General features: G+C 37.9%; 2 protein-coding genes across 6 annotated transcripts in view; one reads left to right on the top strand and one right to left on the bottom strand.

The window, feature by feature from the left end:
- The window catches only part of WASHC4 (WASH complex subunit 4), a 53,549-nt gene that overhangs the window by 29,095 nt on the left and 10,769 nt on the right, over positions 1 to 13,685 (top strand). Inside the window, exons 25-34 of one of the 3 annotated variants that reach the window (XM_036401479.2) lie at positions 153 to 287; positions 992 to 1,100; positions 1,783 to 1,849; positions 2,555 to 2,641; positions 3,149 to 3,296; positions 3,456 to 3,552; positions 4,024 to 4,220; positions 5,215 to 5,314; positions 6,712 to 6,787; positions 11,102 to 12,762. In XM_036401479.2, the coding sequence (XP_036257372.1) occupies positions 153 to 287; positions 992 to 1,100; positions 1,783 to 1,849; positions 2,555 to 2,641; positions 3,149 to 3,296; positions 3,456 to 3,552; positions 4,024 to 4,220; positions 5,215 to 5,314; positions 6,712 to 6,779 (1,008 nt within the window). In that variant the 3' untranslated portion in view covers positions 6,780 to 6,787; positions 11,102 to 12,762. Of the gene's footprint in view, positions 1 to 152; positions 288 to 991; positions 1,101 to 1,782; positions 1,850 to 2,554; positions 2,642 to 3,148; positions 3,297 to 3,455; positions 3,553 to 4,023; positions 4,221 to 5,214; positions 5,315 to 6,711; positions 6,788 to 7,504; positions 9,760 to 11,101; positions 12,763 to 13,685 lie in introns of those variants that run through there. The other 2 variants (XM_036401478.2, XR_004981867.2) reach the window with 2 other exon arrangements.
- The window catches only part of APPL2 (adaptor protein, phosphotyrosine interacting with PH domain and leucine zipper 2), a 33,713-nt gene continuing 29,817 nt past the window's right edge, over positions 9,790 to 13,685 (bottom strand). For all 3 annotated transcript variants that reach the window (XM_036401482.2, XM_036401481.1, XM_036401483.2), the window contains 4 exons: positions 13,014 to 13,050; positions 12,764 to 12,904; positions 12,046 to 12,093; positions 9,790 to 11,254 (listed from right to left, as the gene is read on the bottom strand). In XM_036401482.2, the coding sequence (XP_036257375.1) occupies positions 11,126 to 11,254; positions 12,046 to 12,093; positions 12,764 to 12,904; positions 13,014 to 13,050 (355 nt within the window). In that variant the 3' untranslated portion in view covers positions 9,790 to 11,125. The remainder of the gene's footprint in view (positions 11,255 to 12,045; positions 12,094 to 12,763; positions 12,905 to 13,013; positions 13,051 to 13,685) is intronic.

Below are 13,685 nucleotides of genomic sequence, written 5' to 3'. Positions count from 1 at the left end.
TTTCCTTATTCTTTTAAAACAGTGAAATTAAAGTAAGTTGAGAACTTGCATTAGAAGTTACTCAGTCATATAGTGAAAACAGGGTGTTAGATGTCTTTGTTTTACTTTGTTAACTTTCTTGATTTGACATTTTTTTTCTTTTTGCCTTCTAGGTAAATTTCACTTACCAGTTCTTGAGGAAAAAGTTTTACATTTTTAGCCAGTTCATGTATGATGAACATATCAAATCCAGACTTATCAAAGACATTAGATTCTTCAGGGAAGTCAAAGATCAAAATGATCACAAGGTATAGTAGTTTTTGAAGGCTCAAGAGTAATTTTCTAAAAAAAGTGTTACTGTCATGTGACCAAACCATTACCCTGCTATTATTCAAATGTGTATTTGACTAAGGGCCAGCTTTTCTCCTGGCAAAATGCAGTGTTACCAATGTCTGTATTCAGGAGGGCTTTGTTTCATTCTGTCTGCTATGTAAATCTGGAGTTGGCTAAAATCATTCTCTCAGTGACTTAAGGATGATTTGATGGAGTTGTAATCTGTTGAAGGTTCTAAACTTTTTGCTTTACAGTTTTCAGTTTTGAATAATAAGCTTACTTGAATGGAATCCAAAATGATGATCATGTAGCACTCATTCTAGTATGTCAGGATTTGGGAATGAGGGTCTAATTTTCCATCCTAGAAAACTGTCTTAAAAATGAGAGAGACAATGTATTTCATAAAATAGACTGCTAGCTTCTTTACATGTCCAGTGCTTATTTGTTTTAGGAATACTTTCTTTTTCAAAGTAAAACTATTTAACCTCTCAACTTGCAGAAGTGACTTAGTAAAATGACTCTTGGGAACTAATACAGACAAGCAGGTCTATAATTTATAAAAAACAAAGCTGTAAATGTGATGTAGAACTACATTTCAAATAGAACTTTATTGATGTGATGAAAAGTTTTTTTCTAAGGGTAGGTAATTATTACAAATGATTTTAAATTTTTTTTCTAGTATCCCTTTGAAAGAGCAGATAAATTCAACCGTGGCATCAGAAAACTTGGAATAACTCCAGATGGCCAGAGCTATCTTGACCAGTTCAGACAACTCATAAGTCAAATTGGTATGAAATGCTATCTAACGTGTTATAAGCATTATTAAATGGAAGAGATCTTCATCACCTAGTAACTGACCTTTTAGCTGAGGCTAAAGCTAGATTTATTTCCACTCAGATGGAAAGAAGTTGACTTGTATCCCATGCTGAGAACATGCTCTCACCTAATTACACAGAAATGGCCTTTACATGTCTTAATCTAAAATACAGTTATAGCTTGCATAGATTCCTGTTCCCTTTTTAGTTCTTTTCTTTGTTATGGAACTGACTTTTACCCATGTTGAATGTATTTCCTAGTAAAAACCTATTAGTGCTTAGTTCGTGTATTTCAAAAATGGGCCATATATCCAGCTGAAGTACCCTTGAGTGATGCATGATGTGACAATGCTATTTTCAGCCACTGATGCTGTAAATGTGCAGAACTGATCTGAACTTAGAACTGTTTAATGTGCCCAGTGCAAAGAGTTTGTACCAAAGTGGACAAAACCTTGCTTTTTTGTTTTATTTCTTTACATAGACTTTTGATAGCAGGGTTCAATTTAACTTCTATAACGTAGCTTTCAGAGCCAAGTTCTGTGCCAGAACTACATGGCAACTTTAATTTACATTTCAGAGCCTATAGGAGCTATGCAGAGTGTGTGTGTGTTTAAGTAATTATAAATTGCTTCTTTGTTTTTTCTTGTTTTTAAAGGCAACGCTTTGGGTTATGTACGAATGATAAGATCTGGTGGACTTCACTGCTGCAGTAGTGCCATTAGGTATTTCTACAAATAGTTCATTTTTCTCTTAGCTCCTTCTCTTCCCCTTGCTCTCTATTCTTGCTGATATTCCCTAAACCCTTACCTATTCCCCATCAATTTTGAAAAGCTCCATTTATATGCTTTCATTTAAGTGTAATTATTGAAGACAATGCTGAGATTCAGCACTGTACAGTCATGGACATAAATCACTAAAAATAAAACAATTTCTATGCAAAAACATGGCAAAAGAGTTAATAGAATGTACACATTAGTAAGATATTCGTCCATAAGCCAGTAATTTGTGATGTTAAATAATTTCAAGGATGCGTTAAGGAAAAATAATACGAACCCTGAGGAACTTGGAAAACACATTCCTTTCATACCTTTTTCTGTACAGATTTTGTCTTTGTTTATGAAAGGTCATTAAAACATAGTAACTTTTGCATAATAAGGAATAGTTAGTTTTCTTGCAAATAGTAGGAAACATAGTTACCAAGAGTATCCAGTGCTAGAGGGAGGAGATGATAGCCCTGTAAAAACAGAAGTACAATTGATGATGTGTCTGTGTTTAGAAATGAGGTTAATAATGCTTAGATGAGAATATGTGACAGATATGACATAACTTGACCTAAGTAGTTCAAGCCCAGAAGGTTAAATTAAGTAAATTATAAATTAGGGTAGATACTTCAATGAGCATAATCCTAACAAACAGTAAATTTTCAGGTTTGTTCCTGATCTGGAAGATATTGTTAACTTTGAAGAGCTGGTGAAAGAAGAAGAACTCTCAGAAGAAACACAAAAAGCAGCAAGGTACACTAACATCATTTGAGGTCTGGGGCAGCGGTGGGATGAGAAAATTGACATTTTATGTTTCTAAATGCAGGTATTAGTTGTGTGTGTGTGTATGTGTTAAAAGTTCTGCTGCCTTTATGCAAAAATACTTGTTTCTAAGAAAAGCAAATAGAAGCAGTTGTTTTGAAAATGTGAAGTAGCATTGATAGTAATAGACCTAGAACCTGATTTCATGAAGAAATCCTTGTTCAAAAGCTAACAAGCTTTCCTCACTATGTGCCTGAGCTCTACTTTTAAAATTTTCAGGGTCTTAGGTAAAAAAGATTCAAGTGTTCTATTCACAGGCCTTTTTTTGAGACAATGAAATCAAAAACCACTATTCAAATGGGCTGTAGAGGGAGGGTACTCTCCCAAATCCTGGATTGTGGACATTGGCAAAGGGCAAAGAGAGGATTGTTTTCCAAGAGGTGGGTAAGCAACGGGATTTTCAGCAGAACCAGGTAACTCATTGCTCTTCCCTTGCAGGCAGCTGGACTCTGTGCTGAGTGACCTGACCCGGAACTTTGCAGAGGGAACAGAGTACTTCAAAATGCTGGTGGATGTGTTTGCCCCCGAGTTCCGCAGCACGAAGAACATGCACTTGCGGAACTTCTACATCATTGTTCCACCCCTGGTGAGTGTCTGCATTGCACCAGGGCTTGCTTCAAAAAGGTCCTGTCAGATCAGGGCTGTGTTTAAATGTTTTGTGTTAGACTGTAGTAGCATGTATGACAATGCTTTGTGACATCTGTGAGTTTCTTTGTGATTCCAAGACAGCCTTTCATTCTTTCAGACCCTCAATTTTGTGGAGCATTCAATCAGTTGTAAGGAGAAGTTGAATAAGAAGAACAAAAGTGGAGCAGCTTTCACTGATGATGGGTTTGCCATGGGTAAGTTTCAGCATTCTCACTAACCTTTGGGTAAGCCAACATAATGGACATTTGCAAGAAAAGTTTTGTTTATACTTTGTTCCCATAATTAAAAATTTCATAATTTATTTGGATTTATCTTTGCTTCAGCACAAGGCATTTGAGGGTTATGGTTGTGTTTAGAATTTCCTAAACATGGAATAGGTGTGTATGGGAGCAGACAGTTTTAACACATTGGTGTTTCCAAATTTCTTTCCAAGCTTGTGGTTCTCATCCATATGAGAAGGAATGCAAGTATTTGGAGAAGTGATGTTTTAAAAAAATTTAAGCTTGTTCTTTATTGTAATTTTTCCTGATAGATTAATTGTAAGTTAATAGCAATTTAAATTATATTTGCATGGAATTATTAATTTAGGTTCATCCACTGAAGACATTCACAAAATGTTTTGCTAATTGCATGTTGACTTCAGTACATGGTTTGTTAATGACTAGGTGTGGCTTACATTCTGAAGCTTTTGGATCAGTACCAGGAGTTTGATTCTCTGCACTGGTTCCAGTCTGTTAGAGAGAAGTATGTGAAGGAAATAAGAGCAGTAGCTAAGCAACAGAACGTACAGTCCACTAATCAAGATGAAAAATTACTACAGACTATGAACCTTACCCACAAGCGACTGGAAGTTTGTTTACAGGTACAGCATGGGCCTCATTACATGTTCTTGTAACAATTTCTGTTCTGTATTGAGTTCAGCACTTACTCATTACAAATCATGTAACTGTTCTAATGGAACAAATTGAGAGCAAAATCCTGAACACTGACTACAGCAACAGTGCAAAAATAGCATAAAGACTTGGTGTATGACCTGGAGGGAATACCATTGGTTTTTGTGATAATTTGAAGACCTGTTTCATTGGAATTCTTTGTCCCATGGAATTTGAAGGCTAATGCAACTAAACCATAAATGCTTAAATAGGAGAGAATATCTTTTGGTTAAACTTCTTATAACAAGGATTGCACATAACTCTGTGAACCCTCAGAGCTGCCTGTGTGTTAATTCTGAGCTGCATGATGCATAATGAATGATGCATTAGCTATCAAATAGAGGAAAGGTGCATTTGAATTTTGGAGCACAGCAGCTCAGGTTTCATCTATGGTGTGGTGCTTTCTCTCTCTTGATTGGAGAAGCCTATGGGACAAATCTGTCAATGGCTATTTTTGCAGCCCATGATTACATTCTGTAATGTCTTGTTGGAATAGATAAGGCCCTGTATGCCCTCATGGTTCCCAGGAGCGTGCACTGTTTGGTCCTCTGTTTAAAAAAACACATCACTGAGCCTTGTTCATACACTGATCAGGCTTGTGGTTGTTTAAACTATTGGCTGCATGAGTTTCCATGGGCAAGTTGCTCTGTTCTCAGTGCTGCTACAAACCTCATTTTCAGCCTCAGTAGATCAGTGACAGATTTATTGCAGTGATGCTGCTTTGCTTAGGTTGCCCTTTAATGTAATTTGACATTTGCTTTGTAAAATGCATGTGAATAAGGAATGAAAGGAGGAAGATTTTCAAGAGCATTTAAGTGATTTAGATACTGAAATCTAGGAGCCTAAGATGCTCATGAAAGATCCCATTGATATTTGTCTACATATTTGTGATACACTGATGCTCCTCTTTATCTTTTCCCTTAGGAATTTGAGCTCCTATATTTCTCGCTAAGTAGTGCAAGAATTTTTTTCAGAGCAGATAAAACTGCAGCAGAAGAAAGCCAGGAAAAGAAAGAAAAAGAAGGTGAGTGAATCCTATATGTAGATCATTTTGGCTAATGAGATTGTGTGCCTTAATAGAGGGGTTTTTTTATACCTGCTTTCTTGCTCATAGGTTGATGAGAGAGGTTGATGTGGTCATGGGTGATTTAGACTCAGCAAGAACAGCTCAAGAAGTCCTTCTTTGGAATAGGTGAATTCCAAGCTTGGTTTCTGGGGTGTGAGAAAAAAAGCGCAACACCACAGAAGAACCAGCTGACAAAGAAAATGGGCTGTAAAGCCTGGTACAGGGAGAATTGCATACTTGCAGTAATATTAAATTCAGTAACTTCAGCATCCTTACCTCTTCAGTTACCAGTGTTGACAATGACAGCCTTAGGTGGTGTTAAATAAAGTGATTTTCACCTTTTGTACTAGCTGGCTTTCAACTTACATAGCAGATGATGCAGTTACTATAGATATTTAGATGTTTGATATGCTTGTTGTCCCATTGAATTCTATATTCAAAGGATAAGATCTTAATTTGTGGTGTGGTCTCTTGACTAGGTAACACTGGTATTTTGCATTTCTATTCCTGGTTGTATATTCTCCCTCATGAATTCTGAAAGATTATCTTGGGAAAATTCTTTCCAAAGAAATGAGAATGCTCCTAAGGATTAAGATACAGAAATGCAGTTCGGTCACAAGTTACTTAGAAACTCAAGGAACAGTAGTATATTAAAAACTGAATTGGTAAATAATTCTCCACTGTACTTCTGACAAAGGCACAAGTGACCTGTGAGATTATAGTCACTGGAGAAAAAGATTAGTTTTCTTCTGCACTAGAAAAACAGTTTGTAAAGAAAAATTCTTTTAGCATTAATTTATATTTGATCATATTCAGTGAAATTGCTCAGATAAATATTCAGTGCAAGAAAAAAAAATAAACAAATTCAAAGAACTCCAAGAATTGTGGGAAGAATAGAGACATGCTGCTCTGGAGTTTGTAGGAGACCATTCTGGAGAACATCAGCTAATTATATTTTAGGTTAAATAGTCTCTGTTATGATACTGGTTCAGTTCCCCAGGCAATGTATTTTGCAGGGAGAAAAACTGGAAATGCATACCAGGGTGGAGAGTTTTGAACATGGTAATAATATCTATGCCCTCTACCATGATCTTTGGAGTTGGACTCTGAAAAATGTGTGAGCATTGTATATGTAATTTTTAGACAAGTATTGCTGATTGAAGAACCTTTCACCCCAGATATGAATTTCTTCAAAGGTCTTGTGCTGCGAGATCAGGTTGCATATGCTGAGCGTGAAATACTGCATGAGGTGTTCCTGTGGACATCAGCATCATATATATATATGCTAGAATTTGAGGGATTTTGTTTCAAATAGAGTGTTAAACATGATCTATGCTTTTTTTTTGTCTTTGTAGAAGAATCTGGTAAAGCAAGCAATGGAGATCTTTCCAACTCTACACCTGCAGAGCCTGTTGTGAAATGACATGGCTGGTATGAGTGATGATTACTTACTCAAATAACTCATGTCCTTGTCTTCATCAGTAACACTCTGTAGGGGTTAAAGCTCTAGATTTGACTGACTTGCTCTGTTAAATCCAAGAGAAGCATACTAGCATCCACTGGGGCTATGTCTGTGTTTGTCTGTATTTCCTGTAGAAACTCCTATTTTTCAGGAGTTTGCATTATTTACAGCACTTTCTTTAGATTGAAAATAATTTATAAAATGTTGACCTTGGAGGTATTTTAAAGTACAGATGTGCAGATTAAAAAATCCTTATTAATTTCTAGATGCATTCTCGCATCTCTATCATAGCATTTTAAAAAAACCCAAACTCATAGGCTGTTGGTCCAAGGTTTGAACTGGCATCTCTTCAACCAGAAAAAAAACCTGAATCCAGATATTGGCTGTATCTATTCCAAAAAAATAATTGAGACATGTCATTGTGCAGTCCTGTTGCATTTAATGCAGTCACAGATTACACTGTGGGTGTAATTGTATGTTGTGAATATATGTTAAATCTGTTACACAAAATGGAAGTGCTTATTACTGTTTTATTCCAAACCCCCTTGTTATGACTATAGACAGTATTTGTACTGTGGGAACTTAGGATCCCATCAAACATTTATTTCCCCCTGTTTTTGCCCCCTTATCAAAGAATGGGAAAACAAGAAAAGTGAATGTTAACAAATTCTCATTTCATACCGAAGGTCTGATTTGCATCCACAGAAGTAAGGAAATCCAGAGCCAAGACAGAACCACAATCAGCTCTTTCTTTCATGACCAGACACTGTGATGAGTGTCTGTAACTATTAAGTGATCTTACAGTTCATGAACATGTTGCGCCTAATTGCAAGTTTCAGCCTCAATTCTGTATTTCCTAGCCTTTGTAGGTCTGTTGTACTGTGTGTTGTTCATATAGTCTCACATGCCTGATTATTAACAATAATTGCACTGCAGGCTCAGAAGCTGCTGAACACTGTGAGAACTCTTATTTAACATCTGTCCATGCCTGCAAGTAGAGGTTCTAAATTGTGCAAGAATTACTCTGATTCCTAACTTAAGTAGCTAGAGTTAACTTAAAAGAAAACACCACCTTTATTAAAATATACAGGTGTGTTTTAATCTCCCAGAACATTAACACCCTTCTAGTTCTTACCAACCAGAATACACTACTCCAGTCAGTCCAGCTGAGAGAACTACCCTTGGTGGGGGGTTTTCTGGCACTCTTCAACTGTATTTTTAGACCAAACTTTCTTTAATGTTTGTTTTAATGGTTCAAATTGTTCCACCCACTCTTGGGTCACTGGTTCAAACAATTCCTGAGATACTTCTGATTCGCCCTTTCCTGCCAGTCACTTCAACATTCAGACAGCAAGGATGAATGTTTTGTCGCAACTGGAAAGACCAGACTGATACAAACGTTCCATTTGTTGGTTCTGAGAACATGACACACAAGCTTCATGGACTGTTAAAATCAGCTGGGCTCATTAAAGTTTTTAGTTCATTATAACTGCCCTAAAGAATGCTGCATTACTTGATTTATATTTTTGCTTTTTTACTTTGATGCAGGATTTTTTTTTTAATTTGTGTACACTTTTTTGACCAAATTGGGCCCACACTGAATGCTCAGTAGCATTGCTGAGATCAGCATTCTTGCTGCTGCTTCCCATCCTGCTGCAGTTGCTGTGCATGTCCTTCCGCATTCCCATCTCTGCTGAAGTCACCCAAGTTCGTGGAATGGAATGGCTAAGTGCTGCATTTCCTTCTTCCACAGCAACGGCAGAATCACCCACACATGATGTTCTTTTCCCCAGGATGGCCTTGCTAGGGAGCTGTGTGCAGTCAATACACAGCTCACACTCTAGTCTGCACTTGTATTGTCCCTTCTCCATTTTCTTTTTCTTTTGGAAAAACATTATCTTGCTACGGTAAGGCTTTGCAGTTGAACATAACGTGAACTGAGCATTGCCTTCATGTGCAGTAGTTAACAAATTCATGTGGTTCTGGTGATGGAAATTCTAGAGGAAAGACATAGCCTATTTTTATAGATGCCTGTTTAATCTGGGAGAACTGAATGTATACTCTATGTGGCAAAAATATATACATACACAAACATGTACAGTGATAATAGAGCTATTCTTGCTAATACAGGACTGTAGTTTGTATTTCCTTCTTTCTCTTTGTCATGTAGCGGCATAGACATGCAGAAAGATTTTTCTCATCTGAAATCCAAGGTGGGTCCTGGGTTTGGATGTCACATGACTGAGTTGCATTAAGTCTTTTTTCTCCCCACAAGGATATGGAAGGGGGGGCAAAATTCATGCTGTGGTGCTACTACTCTTTCTGTTGCTTTTGACCTCCTGTCACAATTACAGGAACCAAATGGACCCTAACTTGTTGTCTGGAGAGGAGACAATGGAGCTAAAACAAAAAAAATCCCCTAAACTAAACCAAACATGCTAACTCAGAAATTGCCAGGGGGTGATAGAAGTGATGATGAATTTTCTGCAGGGTTTTTTGTCTAGGGTGTCTAGGGTGTCTAGGGTTTTTTTCCTTCAGGGCAGGGTTGGAACAGGCTAAAGGCCAGGCTCTCACCCCCAGCAGGCAGCTGTCACCACTGCCCTCAGGTGTTCAGCCTTGTGCCAAGGCTGCTGGAAGTGCAGCAGCTGCTCTCTGAGGGGTTGTGGACCCCCAGCTCTCTGTCAGCCCTGCCACCAAGGGTTTGCATGGCCCCAGCAGCTGCAAACTCCTGCAGCCACGAACCAGAAAAACATTCGAGTTGCAACAGACGTCCATCAACAGCTGTTTTCAGCTTCTCAGGTACAAAGGACCAAATGTAATACTTAATGTTTCCTAACTCATTGTAAAAAAGGGTATTTTGTTACTCCAGTCTCTTCGGTTTGTGAGTAGAGAGCATTATGTATATAAAACTGTGTTAATAAATGCAATTTTGAGAACCTCATTCCCAGTGTTTTCAGTAACACCAGTGCAGTAGGTGTTATTTTTTTTAATAAGAGAGCTTCAGCTTTTATTTACGATGAAGTTTTTTCCATGGTACTTTTAAACATTCAGTAACCAGTTAGCCTTATTCCACATCAAACACTTCCAATCTGGGATCTTTCAGATACTGTTGCACAGATTCTGCTTATGGAAAATCTAGTTTCTTGGTGACTGAGAAGAGTTAAATTAAGTTTGAGGAATTCCAGGCATATTTTCTAGGTACCTTATCTTGATTAATATAAACTATACTACAGATCACACCCCTCCGCCACTAACAGGTCTTTATTTTGTCTATTTTGTTTGTTCTTGCAAAGTGATGTTGCTGATGTTTTCAGGATGGAAAAATGTAAACTTATTAGCCAAACCTCTCTAGTGTCTAATCTCAGGAATGTACTGTGAGACTTGTCAATACCTTGTAGACTTGTAATCTAACATTTTATTGCTCAGTTTCTTAAAACCAAAGGTTGCTGACAGACTCAGCTGTTGCATGTTATGTAAGAATTCTTACTTATTCATATAGTAAGAAGTGGCAAGAAACCTAACCATAGAAAAACTGCACACAGCTAACATGCCACAATTGTTGCCTGCTTCTGGGGTTTGCATGTCAGTGGTATTTAAAATAATAAATCAAGGAGGTACAATTTGTCTATTAATTACAGAATGTGAGAGTACAGGCCCCTGGAAGGTAAGAGTAGGCACTTAAATTTGTTTTCTAAGCTTTTTCTAGATGCAGTATAAAAATAGATTATATTAATAGGAAAAATTTAGAGTTTAACAAATTGTTTTGTAAATAGGCTAACACAAAAGGTAAATCTTGTTACACATAAACTTGACTAAAAGTAACTTCATCTGAAATAAAGTAGATTGTGCATTTTTAACCTTCAATCAGATGCACATGATTATGCAAACTATGAACACTGACTATGGTAGGAAAGTTGAGGCCTGATATTTGTCAGAGGAGCTGGCAGCTCACACGAATTTCAGTGGAATGAGAGGCTGCTGGCCCTGTAAATGTAAGAAATGCCATTAACCCTCAGTTGCTGACAGCTGTGCTCTCTTGCCCACCAGCAGCACTAGCGTCCTGCTCAGGACTGTCAGCTCCCCAGACACAGTTCCACCCTACACATTCACAAATGCTAAATGCCTCAAGTCCTGCTGTGCTTCCACTGTAAATCCAGAGGGACTCCACTGCAGAGACACCACTGCTCTCCAGCAGGAAAGGGCAGCTGGCCTCAGGTATGTGCAGGTGACTGAAAACCAGAGATTCTTGCAAAAAGACTCCCTGCTTTTCTGCTCCCACACAGGCTGCAGGAAGTTACAGGAGCTGCTTATGCTTCTGATTCCTCCCCTCCTTCATGCATGGTTCCATCCTCTTCTGACAAGTCATTCAGAAGCATGAACTTCCCATCATTTGTTAATGGCACAGACTTCATGAGCTGAGCTAATGCTTCTGGATCCTGAAGAAAAAGAAGAGAGGTTCAGCAAGCTGCAGCAGCCTTTGAGGAACACACATTTCCCAGTACTTCTTGCTAAGCTTTTGCAACTTTGGCTTTTTTTAACAAGCTTTAGAATAAAGATTTGAAACATAAATACCTTTTTGGGTAAGTAAAGACTCAAGAACAGCTTGAGTATTTAAGAAAAAAAAGCAATTCATTTTGAGCCTTTATTTTTCTTTAGTTACTGAAAAGCAAGGAGAAGAGTAACTGTCTCAAGAATTTATTATACATGTGCTTAGTGGTTGTGACTAAAAGCTCATTCCCCAACTGGTTCTGAAACCTTAGCAGCAAAAATCTACAGCAAATAATAACATCACATCTATATAGATAAAATATATCTACAAGGGACAGGGTAATTCTGCCATTCATATTAATTGGAAAACACTGATTTTTCATGCCTAGGTGAGGAAAGAATGTAAGTTTCTAAAAGTGAAACAGTAGTGTGTGTGATTTACACATCATCCCAAAGAGTGTGTTTGGTTTTTTGAAAACTTTGCTCACAGCTTTCTTTCAGACATGAACATTTGGATTTGTGTCATTTTGAATTTGGATTGGGGTGGCACATTTTCTCTGAAATCACATTACTGAGAAATCAAACAGTTTATTTTTGCTGTGTTAAATAATGCCTGCAAAACTGTCCTTAGGAGGAGTAGCAGTTCATTTTTCTTATGCACACCAGAGGTACCTGGACAGTGCAGGTGAAAACCAGAACAAGATGTATCATACAGATGTGGGGAACGAAACAAACTTACCCTCTGTGCCTCAATAATTTCTTTTCCCAAGCTAATGGCATAGCAAATCTACAAAGAAGAAATACATGTAAAGTTCAATTCAGTTCTGTTTTGGCTTTTTGTTCCTTGATTAAGAATACACCACACAACTGTCAGTGCAGACTTAGTCTTAAAACCAGGCCTCTCTTAAAAGCAGAGGTGGAATACCAATTTGCTATGCTAACTACTGGTAAAGAAAACTATCTTGGGTTCAGCTTCAAAGCTCACAGGGGCTGGTAAATCTTTGTCAGTTTTAGTCACCAGACTTTATTTCCACATTCGGGGGAGTGCATGTAAGTGTTTGTAGGGACAAAAGTTCTCCATCCCACTCCTTATTTCTGTTGCAGCAGGCAGCAAACAGTCAATGGTATAAGCACATACACCATTGTCTGTGAAAGCTTCACAGCTGTACATGTCTCAACATAGCTGACATTCCTTTTGTTAGTGCTGCTGCTGGACAGCACTTTCCCATCTCTCTTAATGCTGGGATTAGCAATCCCATCCTTTCCTCCTTATACATGCTGCTTCATTATCTGTTCGTTTGGTCCCTTTTAGACATAAGCCAGTAAAGGCTTGCACATTAATGCATGTTTTCTTGACCAGAAATTGAACTGCTCGTTTCTATAGCACTGTTTCCCAGATGTCAAGAAGCCACAGACCTATTTTCTAAATAAAGAATTTTATTAAATGTTACACAAACCTTTTCCCCTTCTGTGTTGCTCTCAAAAACATACGCACTCATGGATTCTTCTCCCAGAGTCTCACTGAGGTGGATCACAAAGCCAATCAGTCTCCTGTTCTCCTGATGGGCAGCAAACTGTGTCACAGTGGTGAGTTCAAACTGGAAAAGTCAAATAAATTATTTATTTGTTTTATGCAGCTCAAGTTAGCAGGTTAGCTCAGGTTCATGTAACTGAGTAGTCACTGCTGTGATAGAAAAAGTTACTTACGCTTGCTCGTGTAACTTGAGTTTGAGGGTCTATTAACCTGCAATTACACGTAGGGAAAAAAAGAAAACTATTTTAGAGTGATTCCTAGTAATTTCAAGGGCCTTTATAATATAAAAGCAGTGACTCCAGCAGTTTTACAGATGAGGAAACATGCATAGAATCAGCTGCCTTAGCTTTGATTGGCAATGTTTGAATCTAGGCTTTGACTCTCAACTGCGTGGCAGGTACAGGTCAGAACACCTTTCTGAGTCACTTGGAAAGGATCCTGAGTGCCTGAACTAATACAAATGCAGAGGGACATAAACATACCGCACCTAAAGGGAATGTCTGACATCAGCATATTCTACGGTGACGCTGCTGTCAAAGGACATTGTTCGGAAAGATTTTTGCATTAAAACAATCATCATTTTGCATCTCTTTTTTTTGTATCTTTGCAGGGTCTTACAGCCCCACTATAAGATTGTCCCTTAGATTTTGAGAGGACATTTTTACAACTTGGTCCGGAGGATCATTTCTAGGTACCACAGAATAAGAAAAGAGGCATTTCTTTCTAGGTAAAGTGACTCTTGGGATCTTTCTTCCTCAAAGGTTTTGCGTCTTAGAAAAACAAAACCAACAATACATAATAAATCACAAATTGTAGGATGAGAACAGAACATTGACAAGTTAAAG

This window comes from Molothrus ater, chromosome 5 (assembly GCF_012460135.2).
Source record: "Molothrus ater isolate BHLD 08-10-18 breed brown headed cowbird chromosome 5, BPBGC_Mater_1.1, whole genome shotgun sequence".
Classification (NCBI taxonomy): domain Eukaryota; kingdom Metazoa; phylum Chordata; class Aves; order Passeriformes; family Icteridae; genus Molothrus; species Molothrus ater.
The sequence above is the reverse complement of the archived record's forward strand: the minus strand, read 5'-3'. Positions and strand labels throughout refer to the sequence as shown.